General features: G+C 49.1%; 1 protein-coding gene across 1 annotated transcript; it reads right to left on the bottom strand.

Annotated features, from left to right (window-relative positions):
- Positions 1-735: 735 nt before the first annotated feature.
- On the bottom strand, positions 736-20,354 carry IFNLR1 (interferon lambda receptor 1). The gene is made up of 7 exons (XM_054571470.1): positions 20,270-20,354; positions 16,210-16,333; positions 8,386-8,573; positions 6,186-6,328; positions 4,535-4,694; positions 4,091-4,230; positions 736-3,165 (listed from the first exon to the last, which is right to left on the bottom strand). Exons 1-7 carry the CDS (start codon positions 20,325-20,327, stop codon positions 2,413-2,415), a joined length of 1,566 nt encoding a protein of 521 aa, XP_054427445.1. The 5' UTR covers positions 20,328-20,354; the 3' UTR covers positions 736-2,412.
- Positions 20,355-21,241: the final 887 nt, after the last annotated feature.

The raw sequence follows: 21,241 nt of genomic DNA on the forward strand, positions 1-21,241 counted from the left end.
GAGCGCACACTTTTCCATTCAATTCTGCCTTTTTCTCTAAAAATAGAGCTCTTTATTTAAAAACAGTTCAGAGTAGATACCAATGAGCATTAAGAAATTATTTAAATATCATATAAATGTAGAAAATTAGAAATACAAAAATCCAATATATAATCTCAGTACAGTTGACCCTTGAGCAACATGGGTTTGAACAGCATGGGTCCAGTTAGATGCAGATTTTTTTCAATAAATACACAACCAGCCCTCTGGATGCCTGGGTTTTGCATCTGCGGATTCAACCACACATGACTGAAAACAGTATTTTTGATTCTTGTCTGGGAATTTACAGATGCAGAGGACTTGAACACGAGTGGATTTTGGTATCTGTGGACATGGGACTGGCAGGGGGACTCCTGGAACCAATGCCCTGCAGACACTGAGGTACGACTGGAGACTTTGGGGGATTCAAAATTTATATGTGAATTTTCGACTGTGGGTGGGGTCAGCACCCCTAACTCCTTCAAGAGCCAACTGTGCTCTGAAAAATTATAATGTTGCTTTTAACCAAAGGCATCAGGTATTCTTGACCCAATGTCCCTCAAGCATGGCCCTGGAGCTGTCTGCGTATGTTAAAGGGCAAATTATCATAATGTTTCGCACAGTTTTTTAATGATTTAATCACTACAAAAATTACTAAAAAGCTCAGCTTATCTATGAAATTAAACGTTGGAAAAAAAGCTTAAAAAACCCCCCAAGGTTTAATGAAAAAGATAGTGCAATTCCTTCACCAGGGTGATAACAGCTTTCAGTTTACCTTCGTGAACTGAAAAACCGAAGGTAATTACCTTCGAAGGAACTGAAATTACCTTCATGAAGCAGCTCATCTGGGTTCCAGAAAGAACTTCAGCCTTAGTCTGGGTATCTGCCTAGGAAGAGGCCCTGAGCCACAGCCTTGCCCAGCAACAAGGCTTCAGTTTGTCCTTCCTCTTCTGTGTTCAATGATGCGGACAAGCCTTCACCCCTGTGCAAGTGCACACGTGTGTGTATGCATGTGAGTCCCAGCAGAGAAGGCCTCCTGCCAGCTTCATGCCCCCTGGAAATCCCTGCTGTAACCTCAGCACTTTGCTGGCATGGCCAAGGGAACAGGGGTTAGACCAGCTGGCCAGAGACGAAAGAACTCACCCCTTAAGGACATACACAGTAAGTCAACATTTCAGCATCTGACAAAATCTTGGTCCTTATGGATGCAAACTCAGCTATGCTGGTCCATACACGAGTAGGGGGAGGTTAACAAAGTGAACACCCATTACTACCCCCAGGTAACAGCCTGTTTTGAGAAGACACTGGTTTCTCATAACTGGAAGGGAAAATGGGACTTTTTATAACCACAGTAGCCAACCAAGGGGTTAAAGTGCCGTCTGTAGCAGGGATCACAGGCATGAGTCCAATTCCCTGCCAGGTTGCTCCTCCACCTCCAATGAATCAGAACCCTCTGGGAGACGGACCATTGACCATTTGGTACTGGGAAAAGGGAGAGGGGCCAAGTGCCTCCTTGGCTGGGTTTCCTGACCAGAAGGTGGAGACGAGAGGTGAGACAAGCTGAGAGGCAGATGCTTCCAGGTACTCTGGGTTGAAGGGCCACAGGTGGGAGACGCCCAGCAGTCTCCTCAGCACCAGGCCGATGGAGAGCCCTACCAGCCACCAGGAGGAGGGCGCCAGTGATGTGCAGGCACTGCGTCACGCACCTCTCTCTCTCAGAACCCTCCCCACACCGCAGGTGGGACGCAGAAGAGGAAACCCAGGTGCGGAGAAGGAAGGTGCTTACCCAAGGTCACACGACCGGGAAATGGCAGAGCTGGGATTTGGACCCATGTTGGCCTGATAGCAAACCTGCGCAGTTCCACGATGGAGACTTGGACGTGGCTGACGGCCACCCTTTCCCCTCCCCGCCAACGCCGCCTGTCTACTACATTCTTCCTCACTGGGGCCTGCCCTAGGGCACTCATGAGTCAGGAGGCCAAGGCTTGGGGAGAAAGGTGCTAGAGAAACTGCCTCCGAATGTCCTCCCCTCAACCCAGATGGCCCCTTGTGGTGTCAGCCCTTGATGTCCACTGTGCCCTGGCCTCGCCTGTTGTCCAGGGGTGATTTTTTCACCTGACCTTTCACCCCAGGGATAGTGGAGTGATCTGAACTCTGCCCGTTCTCTTCTTTAGTCCTTTTGGAGCTCCGCCCATAGCTGGTGGTTTCTAGGATGGGGTGGCTTCCTACTGCTCAACCTGACGAACAAACAGCCTCTAGCTGGGGGGTCAGGACATGCTGCCAGAACACTCTGCCACTCCAGGGACGATGCTCCCAGGCTTTCAAGTCTCAGTGGCATCTTGGGTCCTCGGGAAGCTCAGAAGCACCGGATTCCTCAGGAAGCTGGGGGACAGCTCACCTGGCCATGTAGTGCCCCAGGGTCCGACCGCTGGCTTTGGTCCTCCAGAGGCTGTCAGTCCCCCAGCTGCCAGTGCTGCTGTGCTCGAGTTCTGATCCCCCCCCGCCCCCTTCCTCCTCCTCCTCCTCCTCCTCCTCCTCTTCCCCGGCACTGCTGTCCCAGGCGAAGGTCAGTGTCTGGAAAGAAACTAGAGGTTCCCCGGGGACCAGATGCAGCCTTGGTGACGAGGATCCCCAGTCGGCCCAGGAGGAGAGGTCATCTCTCTGGAGCTCTTCCAGGGAACTTAAGTCCTCGGAGAATTTGGGGAGGAGGAGGGGGTCCTGACACCCGTCCTCATCCAGCTCTCGGCCTGGCCCCTCCTTGGCTAAATAGCCAGAGGACCCAGCCTCGTCCGTGGGGGCGGAGCAGACAGTGCTGGCCCAGCTTCTGTCTGAAGAATCCCAAGCAGGACAGCCTTCGACCTGGACCCCTTGCTCAGGTTGCCCCGGGGTGTGGTGCCCCTGCTCCAGGAAATGGGGGGGTGCAATATATGCCTGGAAGCTGACATTGTCGTCTGTGTCCTCCTCGTCATCCTCTTCCTTAGCACTGTCCTTCTCTGATCCTGCCTGGATGGTGGCTGGGGCCCTGACCCTAGAGGTTAGTGGGATCCTTCTGGTCAGTTCCTTTTGGGGACAGAGGGTCAAGTTATCCAGGGACTCGGGGCCACAGGGCTGATAGGTCGCCACAGGGCGTCTGTGTCCGGAAAAGTCCTGATTTGAGGAGGGGAGACAAGAACAGAAAGTTCAGGCTTTCCTGAAGCATGACAGTTCTAACTGCGGGCACCCTGGAAATAGACGCTGTGATGAGCATGCAAATGTAAATGGTTTCTTTGGGAAGTGATCCCAGGAAAGGCTGACAAGGGAGAGGCCACATTAGACAGGGGTGGGGGAGCTGCCACGAAGATGGGTGTTACCAGGCAAGTTACTTCTAAGGCAGCTGGACCCACCCCTGCTGGGGCCTCAGGGAGCTGCATCTCGGAGCACCATCAGGTGGGGGGCGGCGGGGGCGGTGAAGACAGTGCCACTTCCCTGGCACTTGCAGCCTGCCATGTGCATGGGCCGAGTGGACACCAGAGGCCAGAGACCTCTGGATGCAGGCGCTGGCTGTGGAAGGAACTTTACAAATATTCCCTCCCCCATGGCAGGGACACTCAGAATCCATCCTCAACGCTCCCACCCAGCCCGAGTGCCCCCTGAGCCTCACCTATGGCCCAGCCGCCCTCATCTGAACAAGCCTGGCCCCCTGACCTCTCTGGACTTCCCCTGCCCTGGCTGGCCTCCACGGTCTTAGGCAGGGAGCCAGCGGACGAGTGAGGAAACTCCAGAGTCGGCCTGGGCAGGGCCACTTAGAAGTGTGGGGACCCTTCTAAGATTCTCCCTGTTGGAATCACTCTCTCCCCTCCCCTCCGGAGCATCTCTTCTGAGTCCCAAGGCTGGGGGCTCTGCTCCGGGCAGCTGACAAATCCTTAGCAGAGATGAAGTTATCTAACTAACGGTGAAGTTGAGACACAAAGAAAGGACATGTTTTGCAGTTTGGACCATCTTGATAGTCTACTGAACTACCTCTGAGTCTAGCCCCACCTCCTTCCTCTTCAACACCCTTCCCCCTCTGAGGCACATGCCTGGTTTGCCGTACCAGAGCCTGCGGCCTCTCTGCGCGCTGAAACCAGGGGTTCCCTGTGAAGCTCTTCCACATCACACAGCTCTTCCAGATCACACACCCCACGGGGATAACCAACAGCAGTGGCAGCAGCACCAGGAATGCCCAGTGGACTCCTAACGAAAAATAACAATTACAGAAACAAACAACAGTGGCTCCGGTCTACCAACTACATATGTCCTGAGGGCCTCATGTACATACATCATCCCGATTAATTCTCATAGGAATAAACCCACGCTACAGATTGTGGAAACCAAGATTCAGAGAGGTTATGTAAGCTGCCCAAAGACACAGTGAGTGTGGTGGAGCCAGGATTTTAATCAGGTGAGTATGTCTCTAGGTTCATGCTCTTCACCCCCATATTATGAAGATCTGACGCTCAGGGGGAAAATCCTCAATTCTGTCCCACTTTGCACCCACCTGGGGTCTCCAGGGAGAAGCAGGTGGGCTTGGAGAACTCGCTGTATTTAGGGTCACCTAAGATGTAGATGGTTCTGGCACTGACACAGTGGCTTCCACGGGCAGCCAGCTGGAGAGGGATCTGGACTTCCTGGCCATGGGGAGTGGCTGGGAACCGGGTCTATTTGGAGGAAGATGCAGAGGTGAGCAGACCTGCTGCAGGAACTGGCTTCTTACAGGCAGGATGGGGCGGGGCTGGCAGGCAGAATACAGCTGTGATCCTGCGTTGAAATTCAAGCGTGAAGGAAGCCCTTCCCAGTGCTATCCGGTTTCTCTTCTGCTGGGTTGCAACGTAGAGATGGTCTGGGATCAAAAATGCCCCTGCCTTCAGCGTCACGCCCTGCACCTGCCCAGGGCCTGCTGGTCTTCACTTTGAGGGGCCCATTCCTCAGGCTTCCTGCCCTAAGCGCCTCCCAACCTATTTGGGGAGGGGGCATCACTCAACCATCGCAGACACTGTCCGAAGTAGTAGATGCCTGTCCGAAGTAGTAGCCACCGGTCACATGTGGCTTCTGAGCACCTCAAGTGGGGCCAGCCAAACAGGCATGGGCTCCGAGTACAAAATACATACCAGCTTTCAAAGACTAAGTGAAAAGAAATGTAAGTTATCTCAATACTTTTTATATTGATGAAATGATACATCCTATTGGATGAAATAAAGTATATGATGAAAATTAAATTCACCTGTTTCTTTCTACTTACGTTAACGAGGAACACTTAAAACGACATACGGGGCTCACATTATATTTCTATTGGACAGCGCTGGTCTAGGCTATTTGTAAGGTTCACGAAGGCACAGACCACCTCCGATGAAGACCCCTGGGAATCAGAGGCTGCAGGAGGTCAGGAGCGTGACGTGCAGCCACGGAGAAGCTGCATAAGGATGGGGTCAGTCAGCCACACAACCTGTGGGCAAATCTGGCGGCCAGCTTCTCTGGAACCAGTTTTACTGGGTAACTGCTAAGCCTGTTCATTTATCTATTGTCTGCAGTTCTTTTTGTGTTACAGGTGCAGAGCTGAGTGGCTGTGAATAGACCATGGGGCCTGCAAAGCCACAGATATTTACTCTCTGGTACTTTACAGAAAACGCGTGCCAACCCAGCCGTAAATAAGCACGTGCAGACATACACACAGGCGCCCGCGGAAAGCAAGTCGGAAACTGGATAGACACCAGAGTTATCTGTGGCCCTCTCTGGTGCTTTCAGTTTTCCTCTTAGAGCTTATGTGTGTTTTCTGAGCTTTTTTTTTTTAATGAATCTGGTGGCTTGATACGCAGGCCCCCTGTAGCTCATATTTCAATGAGATTTTATTGCTAAAAAAAGGTTTTATACTTTAAAAAATATGAGGAAGAAAACTGCTGTGCCGTCACCCCCTGTGAGGTACAGGGAGAGGATGCCCTGCACTTGGCCTCTTAGGTGGAGAAGAGCAGCGGCGGGGCCACAGGCCGTTCGCACTGTGTGGGGTCAGGGGCGTGCCGAGAGTGAGGGGTGTGTGCGGAAGGCTTCCTGGATGAGGTGCACAGGCAGCAGGCTGGCAGGGCGAGGAGCGCTCGGGTTTGGTGGGGCAGTGAGGTGTGGGGGCACAGCTAGAGGGCAGGAAAGGCGATTCCCACCTTGTAACCAGTCCGCTCCTTCCAGAAATCCACCTGATACTGCAGATTCAGTGAGGGCATGCAGTGGGGCAGGTGGTACGTGGCATTGACCTTCAGGATCTCCCCTGTCACAGTGTGTTCCAGGATGGGCGGGGCCGGCTCCACTGGCAGAGGCAGAACAGCACTTGTCAGTACCCTCTGGGGGCGGCAGCGCGCCCATCCCCCTGCCTCCGGGCAAGCCCGCACCTCACCCAGCCCCAGGGGTTCTCCTGGAAAGGGGCGCCCAGCACCCGTGCCTGTCCAACGCCTGCTGTGCATCAGGAGCAGCCCAGTGCTTTTACTTAAGCCCTGCAGGGTCCCTGGGAGGAGATACCACTATTCCCATTTTAAGGAAGGGAAAATTCAGGCTTAGAGGGGTGAAAGGACCTGGCCAAGCTCACAGTTAACCTGCCTTTATTCACGCTGCCCCTTCCACCGGAGCGCCCTCACATATTGCTGGGCTGCCAGAAGCCTGCCATTGTGTGTCGGTTTTCTATGGCTGCTGCAACTCATCACCACAAACTTAGTGGCTTAAAACAGCGCAGACGTATCACAGTGCGGCAGGTCAGCGTCCGGGGGCACTGACTATGTAGTAAGCTCTGGGTAGGGACTGTCTGGGTACTGACAGTAACAGGCAGATGAGGCCTCCACAGACCCTGACCTGAAGGAGCTGAAAGAAGTTGGAGGGAAATGAAATATTCAAACTATCAAAATCCAAGAGAGAAAATGACCAGGGCCCCAGTGAAAGGCAGAAAAAGGCAGAAAGGGCCCTTCAGGCTTGGGTGTGCTGTGAAAGAACCAGAGAAGCCTCAGGGAGGAGGCGAAAACATTTTTTTTTTTTAAAGTAACCTTCCTTTTGCATCTTTCTCCCCATTTCCATCTCTTGGTCCCATCTTCCCAACCATCCCAGTGGTTCATCCATCATTCTTCTCTAGCCAGACAGCCTTTCCTCCTGCTTTCCCACCCTTTCTCTCCAACCAACATTCCCGCCTTCCTTTCCATCCTTTCCAGCCAATCGCCCATCCATTCCTCTTTCCTTTTCGTGTAACTTTCCTTCTTGTTCTTCCTTCTGTCATTTGCTTGTTCATTCCTCCTTTGCCTCCCCTTCCTTCCAGCCCTTTCCAGGCAGCCAGCCTTGCTTCTGAAGTCTCTAACCACTTGATCGGCCCCCCTGCCTTCCCTTCCTGTCCTCCGTTTCTCCATCCATCCTCCATCTCTCCATCCATCCTTGCTTCCTTCCTAGTAAGCCTTTGTCCTTCCCCCTGCCTCCTTCCTTCCACTCATCCATCGCATCCTCCTCCAGCCTCTCCACGTTTCCCTTCTTCTCACCGGTTCATCCCTTTCCTCCTTTTATCTGTCCACCCAGCCAGCGTGCTCCCAGCCAAGCCATCTCTTCTCCCTTCTCTGCCACCTTTCATTCAATCCCTTGTTCCTTCCCTTCAACCTCTATTTCAGCTCCAGGAGGCAGCTGAGTATTTATCCTCTCATTCTTACCACCCTACCTCACTTCTCATCTGGTCCAGAACCTTGTCCAAGATCAGAAAGATCCAGAATCACATCTCATCTCCACCGCTTCCTAGCTATGTATCCTATGAGTTTGCCTTATTTATTTTTTAAAAATTGCGTTGATAAATATGAACCTCACAGGTCTGTTATGAGGATTAGCGATAAATTATATTGGGGGAAAAGTGGGCTCCTGACTCAGAGTTAGCACTGGAGACTTCTGAATGCATGAAGCATGGGGGATTGTTTTTCTCTCTACTTTTATCTTCTTTCCACCCAGATTTCTACAGTGTACAGAAATCACTTCTATAACTAGAATTTTAAAAAGTTGTTTTTTAAAGAGAGAGGAAAGTTTGTTTTTTAAAGAGAAAGGTTGAACATAAAAAATAGAAATAAGTCTGTAAAGTGCCTGTCCAGTCCATGACCAAGGTTGTGTTTGATAGAAGATAATGACTGTCATAGTAGGAGGCACAAGCTGAATCGCCAGCACTGGTGCCCCTCCCCTACCTCCCTGTCACGAGGTCAGGCTGCTTGGACACAGGCTGGGGCCCAGGGCAGCCGCCCCACAGTGCTGCTCTCTGTGTTGGGGACATGGGAGACAGATGGTTGCACAGCAGTGCCACTGAGCCAAGGTCTTGGGCAGAGAGCCTCCCATCCAGCCCCTTACCGGCAAACCTACCTTCAAAAAGGTACTCCAGGTAATTGGACTCCACCCAGGGGGACCTGGTGAGGGGAGAAACCACCCGCACACGTCCCTTGAACTTGTTGAATAGGTCCTGTTTCTCCAGGCACATCAGACAGCATGTCAGCTCTTTGGTTGCTGCGCACTTTTCCACTTTTCGCCACCGTCTGGGGGTTGTTGTGAAGCTGAGGGAGGAAACAGAAGAGCTTGGGCCATGGACTCAGCCTCTCGGGTCAAGGGAACTTAGAAAACATGTGGTCATGCGTCCCTCCATTCTGCCTAATCCATCCATTCACCCAGCCATCTGTCCCCCATCCGTCCATCTGTCTGTCCAAGCATCCAGCCTTTGGTTGAGACGGAAAGAGAACAGGCCAGTTAGGAGCTCAGGCTCTGGAGACGCACGTGGGCGGGAACTGTGTCTTTGCCCCTCACTAGCTCTGGGACCCTACGTGGGTCACCGCTCCCGAGCCTGTTTCCCCATCCGTCATGCCTCCCTCAAAGGGCCGCTGTGGTGGCTGCTATTGCTAGTACTAGTTACAATTTTCCATGAGTTTATTGATTCAGGTATTTATGGTCCATAAATATTTATGGTGGTGTGACAGGCACCATGCTGGGTGCTGTGTGGATGTCAGAGGGTGGCAGGCAGGTCCATAACACCAACCTCCTGAGAACACTGAGGTCCACAGAAGGGACCTGGGCATTTTCTTGGGGAATCAGCAACACATGACAGATAAGGTCCTTGGGAACTTACGCTCCGGTGGGAGGGGATGAGAGACCATCAGCACATCCACAAGATAAATCTGGGAGCTGGCACGTGCAGTGACAGCAGAGTAATGTGGGGGTGACTGCCTTCCTACGGTGGCTCGGGAAAGGCCAGGAAGATACCACTGCGCGGAGGCCGCAGTGACGAGAAGGGGGCCCAGCGAGGGCTGGGGGCCAGGGGAGCAAAAGCAAAAGCCCTGCGATGGGAAGGATCTTGACATGTCCAGACTAAAGCAAGGTGGCCTGCGTGGCCGAAGCCCCAAGGACAAGGGCGGGACAGACAGGAGAAGAGCGCAGAGAGGGGGCTGGGCAGAGCAGGCGGGCCTCATCATCTGGGTAAGGAGTCTGGATTGTATTCCAAGTGTGATAGGAAGCCACTAGAAGGTTCTGAATGGGGGACTGATCTAATTTACATTTTTAAAAGATCACTGATTATCCAGCTAGGAGGCTGCAGCAGCGACCCGACGGAGAACGGCGGTAGGCTTGGCAAGAGGAGGTTAAATTCAAGATATATTTTGGAGCAAAAATAGACAAACTACAGGAAGAAACAGAAAACCTGTAATTATAAAGAGAAATTTTTAACACAACTGACTCAGTAACTAACAACTGAACAAAGAAAAATAACTTTAATATGTAAAAAATGAACAATGTCATGATCAAAGTTGGTCTAATGAACACATATAGAATACACTGAACAAATTGCTTAAGCCACACATGAACATTAATAGCATATTAAAAATATTAACAGCTTTGACTGGCTCAGTGGGTTGGGCATCGCCCTGCATACTGAAAGGTTGCAGGTTCGATTCCCGGTCAGGGCACATGCCTGGATTGCAGGCTGGGTCCCCAAGTGGGGGTGTGCTAGAGGCAAATGATCGATGCCTCTCTGGCACATTGATGTTTCTCTCCCTCTCCTTCCCTTCCCCTCTCTCTAAAAGTAAATATATAAAATCTTAAAAAAATATTAACAAGCATTAAGAAAAATAAAGCAACTTCCAAGAAATTTCAAAGAATAGTTATCTCATAAACTGTTTTTCTGACTGAAAATAATCCAGTTACAAATCACTAATGCAAAGAGAACTAAAGAAAAGTTAATTTTTTTAATGTTTTAAAATTACTCATGGGTCAAAGAAAGAATAATGGAAATTAGTAAACACCTAAAACTAAATGATTATAAAATGAATATACATAAGAATTTATGAGATAAGCTAAGTAATACTCAGAGGGTAACATATAGCTTTAAATATCTATAACAGAAAATAAGGATAGAAATTAAGAAGCTAATAAGCAATCAGCTGAAGAAAAAAAAATACATGCAAAACCCCCCATACATGTACAGATCAAAACCATAGCCCAATCCTTAAAAAATAGTCTAAAGGACATTAAAAAATGATACAACACATGAAGAACAATGTAAAACAGAATTAGAGAAGCTCAGACAAAAATGGGATTTTTAAAAAACTTATTTCAGAAATGAAAAAACTATACGAGAGCAAGTTACTACAACAGATAATGTCTTAAAAGGAACAGAAAGAAAAATAGGAAAGTTTTTGTTTTTGGAAGTTTTTTAAAAATTGATTTTAGAGAGACAAAGGGAGCTAAAGAGAGGAACATTGATTTGTTGTTCCACTTATTGATGCATTCATTGGTTGATTCTTCTATGTGCCCTGACTGGGGATCGAACCCACGGCCTTGGTGCATTGGGTTAATGCTCCAGCCAGGTGAGCTACCTGGCCAGGGCAGAAGGAAAGTTTTAAAAGTAATGAAAAACCAGAAATGTAAATGCTAAAATTATAAAACTTCTAGGAAAAAAGCATAGAAGAGCATCTTCATGACCGTGAATCAGGTAAACATTTCTAAGGATACCAAAAGTCTTTACCATTGAAGAAAATAAACCTGATGAATTAGTAGTCAGCTTGGGCTGCCATGATAAAAACATCAGACTAGGTGGCCTCCAGGGGGTCCCCAGTGCCCTGGCTGCGGTACCAGTACCGGTCCGTGGCCCATTAGGAACTGGGCTGCACAGCAGGAAGTGAGCAGCTGGGAGCAAGCAAAGCTTCACTGGCATTAGCGCCTGAGCTCCACAGCCAACTTCTTCCCACGCCTCTCCCCACACCTCCACCCCCGCCTCCACCCCTTCCTTCCCCGGACCCAACCCCATTCCCTGAAACCGGTCCTATCCTGAGGCCTCTCCCCTGGGCTTCCAGATACCCACCCTCATTCTGTGTCCTTATGTGGCATATTCTGCGTGTGTGAGCATCCCTGTTGTCCCTTTCTCTTCTTATAAAGACACTAGTCCTATTGGGTTAGGGCTCCCCTCTTATGACCAAATTTAATCTTAATTACCTCTTTAAAAGCCCTATTTCCACATACAGTCACCTGGGGGGGTTTAGGGCCTTAACATATAAATAAATAAACAAACAAACAAACAAATAAATAAATAAATATGGTGAGGGGACACAATTCAGTCCTTAACAGGGCTATTGTGAATTAAGCTGCTATGAACACTCGTAAGTCTTTGTATGGATGTTTTTATTGCTCTTGGGTAAAGATCTAGGAGTAGAATCTGGGAGATTTGGTAATATGAATCTATAACTACAAGAAACTGTCAAGCTGTTTTCCAAATGGACTGTACCTTTGTACACTCTCAAAAAATGTATGGATGAGATTTCTAGTTATTCCACATGCCTCTCAGCACTTAGCATTGCCAGTCCTTGAAATTTAACCCTTCTAGTAGGTGTGTAGTAGTGTTTCATTGTGGCTTTAATTTACATTTCCCTGATGACTAAAGATACTGAATATCTTTTCATGTGCTTCTTGGCCATTCATATACCTTCTTTTGTGAAGTGACTTTTCAAATCTTTCTGGGCAATTTCTCATTATTAGCAGTTCTTTATTTTGGAAACAAGTCCTTTGTCAGTATATTCACTGTGAATACTTTTTCTCAGTTGCTGGCTTTTCATTTTCTTCAGCCTTTTCTTTTTTGAAGAGCAGAATTTTAAATGTAATAAAATCCAGTTTTTTTAGGTACTACATTGTGTTCCCTTCCATATTTGTGTGTTGAAGCCCGTCCCCCCAAAGCGACTGCACAGTAGTTCCCCCTTCATCCAAAGGGAATGTTTCCCAAGGTCCCCAGTAAATACCTGAAACTATGGAAATTACTGAACCCTATACATTGATTATTTTTTTTAGATTTTATTTATTTATTTATTTTTGACCTATGGGAAGGGAAGGAGAAAAACAGGGAGGGGAACACTGATGTGAGAGAGAAAAAGTGATCAGCTGCCTTGATCGTAAAGGATAGAAACATTGACCAGTTGCATTGATCGTAAGCACCACAACCAGGGACCAAAACTGCAACCCAGGCATGTGGCCTGACCAGGAATCGAACCAGTGACTTTTCGTTTTGTGGGATGATACCCAACCCACTGAGCCACACCAGTCAGAGCTGTATATATGTTTTTTCCTGTACATACACATCAATGATATAGCTTAATTTATAAATTAGGCACAGTAAGAGAGTAACAATAATAATAACATAGAACAGCTATAACAATATGCTGTAATAAAAGTTATGCGAATGTGGTCTTTCTGTCTCTGATAAACAAACTGATAATCATAATGGCTACTAGGTTATTAACAGGTAGGTAGCCTATACAGCAGGATATGCTGGACAAGGGGATGATTCATGTCCCAGAACGGAGCAGGATGGTGCGGGATTTCTTCACGCAGCTCAGAATGGCATGCAATTTAAAACTTATGAATTGTTTATTCCTGGAATTTTCCATTTAATATTTCTGAACCACAAGTTGACCTCAGGTAACTGAAACTACCAGAAAGCAAAACCATGGACAAAGTGAGACTACCACATTCAAAGACGTGCCTTTAAAGATGTAATTACTATTAAATTCAGCCCCACCTGTGTGGTTAAGTGGGCGTATAATCCTGCACACTGTAAGGTCGCAGGTTTGATTCCTGGTGAGGGCACATACCTAGGTTGTAGGTTTGGTCCCCAACTGGCGCGTGTGTGAGAAGCAACAAATGCTTTTCTTACATTGATGTTTCTCTCTCTCCCCTTCCTCTCTCTCTGAAGTCAATAAATGTATTTTTAAAAAACTTTTAAAAAATAGTAAATTCAGCCCTGGCCAGTGTGGCTCAGTAGGTTGGAGTGTCTTCCCATAAACCAAAAGATCATGGGTTTGATTCCCAGCCGGGGCACGTACCTACGCTGTGGGTTTGGTCCCCAGTTGGGGCATGTCAGGGAGGCAGCCCACTGATGTTTCTCCTTCCACTGATGTTTCTGTTTCTTGATATTTCTCTCTGTCTTTCTCCCCCTCCCCTGTCCTCTCTCTAAAGTCAATGGGCACGTCCTCTGGTGAGAATCAAAGGAAAAACTTAAATTCAGTCATACGGGTGGGGCCCTAAACCAGTAAGACTGGCATTCTTACAAGAAGAGGAGGGGACACCAGGAAGTTGGCGTACACAGAAAAAAAGGCCAGGTGAGGAGGTGACCATCTGCAAGCTAAGGAGACAGGCCTCAGGAGAAGACAAACATGCCAATAGCTTGATATTGGGCTGCCAGCCTCCAAAACTGTGAGAAAGGATTTCTGTTGTTTGCTCCCATCCCAGTCTATGGTATCTTGTTATGACAGCCCTAGCCAAAACCACATTAAAAGAACTTAGCTTCTGGTATCATAGTGGGGTGCTATTGTAACAAATGCCTAAAAACATGGAAGTGGTTTTGCAACTGGGTGATGGGTAGAGGCTGGAAGAGTTTTGAGATGCGTGTTGGAAAAAGTCAGGACTGCTTTCAGAATACTGTCGGTAGGAATACGGATGTTCAAGGAGACTCTGGGGAGATCTCAGGTGGAAAGGAGGAATGTGTTATTGGAAACCGAAGGAAAGGCGATCCTTGTTATCAAGTGGTGAAGAATGCAGTTAAATCTTGTTCTAGTGTTTTGTGGAAAGTAGAAGTTTAAAGTGAGTTTAGCTGAGACTCTTTCTAAGCAAAGTGTTAAAGAAGTAACCTGGTTTCTCCTCCCTGCTTATAGTAAAGCAAGAGAAGAGAGCAATAAGTAGGAGGAATGTTAAGCAAAAACTGAAGAATTGAAAAATTCTCAGCCTATGTATGTTGCAAAAAATGAGAAAGCATGTTCTGGAGAGAATACCAAGAGTGTGGCTGAAAGAAATCTTTTGATAAAGAGATCTTGGCTGCAAAGATTTAATCAGCCATTGTGGTAGAAGGCAGGGAAAGATCTGAAAGTAAGAGCCAGGCAGCGATGCGCACTACGAGCATCTGGATTGTGTCCCTTAAAACTATTTCCTACTAAATGGAGAAATGGCTGATTTCAGGTTTTAGGTTACGGATTGTGCAAATGAACCTGAACTATCTTGTCACAACAGAGAGCAATAAGGTTATTAAAGGCTACTATGGTCAAGGTAAAAGGACACAGGAGCCAACTTGACAAGACTTTGGCTGGCCAAAGATGGGACGATTCAAGCTTCATTGAGTAGGCTAAGTTGCAACAGGTTGAAACCATCAGATATATTTAAATGCTTGAGTTTATAACAATAATAAAAAATGAATCAATCACCACTGGGAAATGGTAGAGAACCAGTTCATTATCTTAAATACTGGTAAATAAAAGCAAAAACAAAAAAACAAACAAAAAAACCCCAAAATAAAACTCCAACAATCAGGCATTTATCCTGTCTTGCCTATTTGGGAAGTACCTCAAAGATCAAATACTACACAGAGGAAGCACCTCTTTACAAAATAATTCTAACTAATAAATGAAAAAATACAATGATAATATTACCATTTTGCAATTCTCACAGAGATTTCAAAAGCGTAAAAGGTAAGGAAAATATTGTAAAGGTCCAGAACATGGCCTTTCAACTCTTTAATCAATTTATCCCAGCTCCACTATTCCCAGTGGTATGACTCACAGCAAAATAGATTCTTGGTGCTTCAGTTTCCTTAACTGCAAATGGAGCTACTGCCTCCCTCCTCAAAGGACTGTGTGAGATTAAACACGTTGAATGTATTGCCTTGGTGCTGACGTAACAGCAGACACACGCACACGTTAGGTGTTTTCTGTCTCCTGATACAGTTCTACACAGTTCTCTCTTTTGCAAGCTCTCTTGCAGTCTGTCCACCAAACCAGGCCCCTGTCACTCACATCTTGATGCTACAGGTAGAGAGACAGCGATGGAACGGGAAGAGCACAAGTCTGGGGGTCAGACAGTCGGGACTTTCTTCTGGCTTCATTGCCAGCTTCCTTGGGCAAATCACGGCACCTTCCTAGGCTCAGGGTCCTTGCCTCTAAAGTGGGGAAATGCAGTGCCTGCCTGGTGATGCTGGGAGGAAGAAGTGCAGTATTCATACCAGGCCCGTAGCACTCAGCCTGGCGTACGGCGGGGCCCGAGTTCACGGCAGTTTTCTCCCCTTCCTGCTTCCCCCTCCTCACCAATCCTAGATCAGTCCTCCTGAGAATCTGCTTTTATCACCTTACTCTCCTACTAAGGAATTTCATATGATTCTGTCTATGTGCAAAGACGGTGAATCTATTTGCATGTTCAGATACCTCAGCAGGAGCAGTGGCTGCCTGGCCTGCCAAGTTGGGAAGGACTCCAAGGCTCTGAGCAGGTTCCGTGGGGAAGAGGGTGATCGTCTAGTGATGCCTGACATGGGCTCTGCAGGAGACCCGTTTGCCCTCCCTTGCCTGTGGGAACAACTCCAAGCTTTGAGTCCAGGCTGCCATGAATTCCATTGCTGGGTCTTCCTAGCTCTACCCAAGCGCCACTCCGACTTTTCCCAAAGACCCACCCTCACCCCTGGCAGGCCTATCACCTGTGCCCTGTTCTCCATTCAACATCAGTCCCACCTTAGAGCTCTATCAAGTGCTCTCTCCAAATACCTGCCACATACCATCTCCCTGGCGACCCAGAGTACCAGCAAATGCTGCCCACACTGACAGCAGCTGTCCCGAGAAGCCCCGCCCACCCCTGCCCATCTCCTCAGTCTCCCCGCCCACCAGCCTGGAGGTTCCCCTTTACCTATGATAAGCCACAAGATAGGTCACATCCTGGGGGTTGCCAGGCCCTGGGAGCCATGTCAGGTACACGCTGAAGTTCTGGGAGAGCAGCGACACGTTCTGGGGTGGGGCCAGATGGGGCCTTCCTGCGGGGGAGAAAGGGGTCATGAAGCCTGGAGCTGCTGGCTGGTCTTGACATTGGCCATTTGGAGCAGAAGAGTGGCACGGCAGGCAGTCACACGCTCACTGACTTTGAGGAACCAGGAATCTCCTGGGGAGTCTGAAACATGGGGGACATGATGGAGGCTGGGAACCGGGGGGCCAGGAGCCCTGTGAGAGCCACACCATGACTGGCTGCACTGCAGCCCCGTCCCACACTGCCCCACCCCCACCCCCTGCCAGGCCTCAGCAGCGCGCCTGTGCCTTGAGACGACGCTCCTTCCCACTCTGCCCCCGAGGGTTACGGTGGGCCACAGAGCAGGAACCCTCTAACAGACTCCTGGGCCTCCTGCACTGCAGGAGGGAACAGCCCCGAGGGTCTCCATGAGCAGGTGCTCTGTGTGGTTCTCAGCCACGTCCCCAGAGCCTGCCTGTAATGGTCCCTAGCACACAGGAGATGCACAATAAATATCTGTTGAGTGAATGAACAAATATTGTGATACCTTGGATCATTTCCAAGGCCTCCTAACTGGTCCCTCTGCTTCCAACCTTGTCTCCTTGGTCTGTTCTCCACACAGCAGCAAAGCATAAAATCAAAGTCAGATTATGCCACTCTTCTGCTTTAAACCCTCCAATGGCCTCCAGTTCACACAGGGTCAAACCCAGTCTTTATGATCACCCACAAGCCCCTACCCAAGCTGACCCACGCCTCTCCCCCACTCCTTCCTCTCCAGCCACGCTGGCCAGGCCCGCTTTCGGAACAGCCAGTGAACAGCAACTATCACTGTCTCAGTGACACTTTCGCTGACCACCTTTAACTGTTCTCCTCCATGGCTCCTCCTCGCCACCTCCTCTTCCTCCTCCTCCTCACTGCTAATCCTCTTCTTTTGAAATATTTATCTGATTACACAACTGCTCAGTCTCATGCCCTTCCCTTGCCTTCAGAACAAAGTCCACAGTCTTTACCAAGGTACATGAGGCCCTGCCTAGCATGGCCTTGCCATGTTGCCTGGCTGACCTCTCCCCCACAGGTTCCTTAGGCTGCGCCAGTCTTCCTTGACCTTCTCAAACCACTGTATTCTTTTGGGTGCCTTTGAACCCAGGTGACTTTGACTGCCTGGTGTTCACCATCTAATCTTTTGAAGACTCCATTCAAATGCCGCTTCCTTCAGGGAGTCTTCCCTGACATCTCTAAGAAGTGGGGGTGGGGTGATGATGATGATGCTAGCAGCTAATGGGCAGTGTGTTCTAACTATGTGCCGGGCACTGCGTTAGGTATATTGCCTGCACTTTCTCTTTCAGTTCTCCCCACCCCCCTAGGAGGGTAGGTACTAATTATGGTCATCACATTATAGATGAGGAAACAGAGGCCCTGTCAGCTAACAAGCTGTAAAGTCAGAATTCAAATCGAAGCCAGGCCAACCCCACAGTCTGAGCTCTTCCAGGTTCTCCTCGGTTCTCATGGGGTCTGTTCAGGTCTATGCTTCCAACATCAATGGACCATTACTGGTCAATAACATCATTGACCACTATGTGCCAGAGGTTTGAAGAATACAACTCCATTACTGCTCTTTAGGAGCTCACGGTCCCATGAAGGATTCAGTGTCCTGAAGTGTCACCTGGGCCACAAGAGAAATCCATCCAGGTTACAGATGTGGACAAAAAAGGGCCACAGATTAACCTGACAAGCTCAGGGGAGGTCCGCCCTACTAACTCAGAGATCTACAGTAACTGCAAAGGATGGTCTGAAATGAAAACTTGTTAACAAAAGCAGTTCACGGTGGGTAGTCACAGCCGGGGCTGGTATTTTCCCCTAATAAAGGTCAATCTTTACCTTAACAGAGCCTGTCTATTTTCTTTTTTATCTCTCATAACACTTTTGTAATGTCAAGGTAATGTCCCTTTTTTCTGAACCCCTTGGGCACAGTCACCACACCAGAGCTGAGACCACAAATCCCTTCGTTGTTGTAATGTTAACTGTTGACTGTTAACTATCTCTTACTCACCTCTGTAAAAGAAGTTTGTGTTTATGGGTTTATCTTTTATCCAATCCCATATCCAACCCCCCTAATCTATCACCAGTAGATTTCCTGTAACACTCTGATGTCTCCTCCTCTGATTGTATTATATGAAATAAGGCGCTAAACTGCCATTCTCTGGAGCATTTCTCAGTCCTGTTGAGATTTTCCTTCCCGGTAATTGTCGTTTGCTTCAAATAAACTCACAAAAATTCTGTACAGGTTTGAATGTTTCTTATGTCAACACAGAACAGCCTGAGGGAGAGAAGGATCAGTTCTGGTGATGGCTCTCAGGTGGGCTTCCTACTCCTGGCCTTTCAGACCCAAATACGGGTGCCTGGCTCCACCCTATCCTGTGTCCCCAAGTTGGAAATGGATCGCTGGGATGCTGGTGTTGTCACTGCTCCCAGCTTCTGGATTTCCTAGCTGACGGCTGGTAGCAGGCCAAAGTCTGTCTGCAAGCCACTTACAAGGCATCTGTGGGCCGGACAGGCTCAAAGTCTGAGCTTGGCCACAGCGGAGAGAGAGAGCAGCTAGAGTAGCTACCTGAGCCTTCAACAGGTTTGGCATTTTATACACAAAACCTCAATCAGTCATCAGGACACACCACCTGATGGGGTAGGTGTCATTCCCCTTCCATGGAAGGGCACTAGCCTCGGAGACAGATGGCAAATAACTTGCCTGAGACTACACAACTAGTTTGTGTGGGACCCAGGATTTGAACCTGGATCTAGCTGGACCTCACCCTAAAGCATCACAGCACACTTTACGTTGCACAAATTAAAATTCCCTCAGGGAAAATGCAGTGAGGGCTGGACAAGAAAGGTACTGAGTTTAACAGCGAACCCAGGAGACAGAGCACCCCTTCTCCCCTCCTTAGTTCTGTCCCTCATCAGCTGCAAAAACACCCACTGCTGGGAGGCACCAGGGGCTGGGGCATCCCTGAGCTGACCTAGGCGGCCTGTGCCAGCTACCCCCTCCACGGCCAGAGCTGGCCATGCTTGCTTCTGCCAGTCTTCTCTGCTCTGCGTCTCACCCCTCCGCCTTTCTTCTTGGGCAATTAATTCCCTTAATTGCTCTGAGCCTCGGTTTCTACACCTGAAAAGGGAGCGAAGACTATCTACATAATGGGATGGCTGTGTTATAAAGCTTAAAGAGGATAATGTGGTGCCCAGCACAAAGAAATTGCTCAATAAAAGCTGCCTTTTAATATAATTATTAGATTGTGTCCAAGTGCCCTTCTAGCGCTTAAATTGTAGTCTAAGACTAGGAAGATGTCCTGGGGACAATTTGAGGACCATGTCCCTGGATTGTTTGGGACTTGGTAGTTTGGTCCCGCCCCAAGGTTTTTGTACTCCGCCACCTTATTTACCGGCCAGAGGGGGCTCAGCAGGAAGGTGGTTTGACAGAACAACAGCGGGGCACAGGCTAAGCCAGGGCTCCTCTCTCTCAGGTGGAGGCAGGACTTCTGACACCCCCACCTGGGGGAAGGGGAGGGGGCTGCGGGGCGGGGGGCGGTGCAGAGCACTCCTGGCTGACTTTCCCAATTAGTGAGAGAGTCAAGCATGTTATTAATGCAGAAGACAGTGTTTTTAGGAGACCTGGACAATCACTTTATAAATAAATGCGGTTACTTTACAAAGGATCTCTTTTTTTCTGTTCCCCTCAACCTGAACTGGCATTAGGACACTGGATCAGTTTTCTTCCGGAAAAAATTTCCAAAAACTCGGGTTCGTTTAATTCTTGGAAGAAAACTCGTGGTGAGTGGGCAGTGCGATGAGCACTCCGCTCAGGTGGCTGCTGAAAAGTTCGGCCCGCGTCCCTCCCCCTTCGAGGCTCCGGGTCCGAGGGCGGACGCAGCCGGCCAGCGCGCCGCGCAGCCCCCTGCCCTCCCCGCACCCTTACCTCCAGCGGACGCCAGTAGGCAGAGGAGCAGGAGAGCCCAGCGTCCGGCCGGGCTCATGTCAGTTAGCCCTTACCGGGCCTGCCGGGCGGGCGGAGTCCAGCTGCAGGACACACCCACGGGCAGGTGACGCAGCCGGCAGCCAATGGGAGCCGTGCCGCGGGCCCCCCCCTCGGGGGTCCTCCCCTCGTGGGCCAGGGCGCTGCGGGGTCTTCCCCGCTGGGCGCCCGGCTGCCCCTGCTCGTGGGCCCCCGGTGCTTCCACTTCCTTTGTTCTCACCACTCCCGGGGAGGGGTCGGGTGGGGGAACGGTACATCCGTGCTTGCGGCAGGCGAGGACGGGGGAGGAAAACTGTTTATTATCAATAACCACAGTTAGGAATTCCAAGACGGGACTTTTAACAGGACCAAGAAGAGTTCAGGGTCAGTTTAACATCAAAGCCTCCGACACCATTGGCAGGATCTGAACGTGTTCTACGTGTCAGATAGTAAGACAAGCACTTTCACATATTATTCGCATTACCACCCCGCCCCCCAAGAACCCCCCGCAGGCTGGTCCTGTTAGTCTCCGTATTCTTCACGTGGGGGTGGGGGTGGGGTTGGCAGCAACCTCCAGAGCCTATTAAGAATAGCCTTGTTCCGGGGAAAGCTTGTCCCCCCAACACCAAAGCACGTGGTTTGTGGCCCCTCACCTTGAAGAATAATCGAGTAACCCCTTCCAAATAATGGAACCAGTCGCAACTCAGAAAGATCTACAGTCATTAAAAAAGTTGTGACTCAGGTGTGTGCAATCCATTCATTCAGTAGCAGAAAAGCAGATACAGTACCAAAATATGGGCCCATTAAAAGAAAATGTGTGTCGGTAGGCTTGAGTAACAGATTTGGAAGCCTAGACCCCAATATGTTACTGGTTGTTATTGCTGGGTGGCGAGGATTTTTTTTTTAAACTTCTTCTTTCTGCTCATGTTTACTTTC

Source organism: Pteronotus mesoamericanus, unplaced genomic scaffold (assembly GCF_021234165.1).
Source record: "Pteronotus mesoamericanus isolate MK-2021 breed Mesoamerican mustached bat unplaced genomic scaffold, CSHL_Meso_final contig_221, whole genome shotgun sequence".
NCBI classification, from domain to species: Eukaryota; Metazoa; Chordata; class Mammalia; order Chiroptera; family Mormoopidae; genus Pteronotus; species Pteronotus mesoamericanus.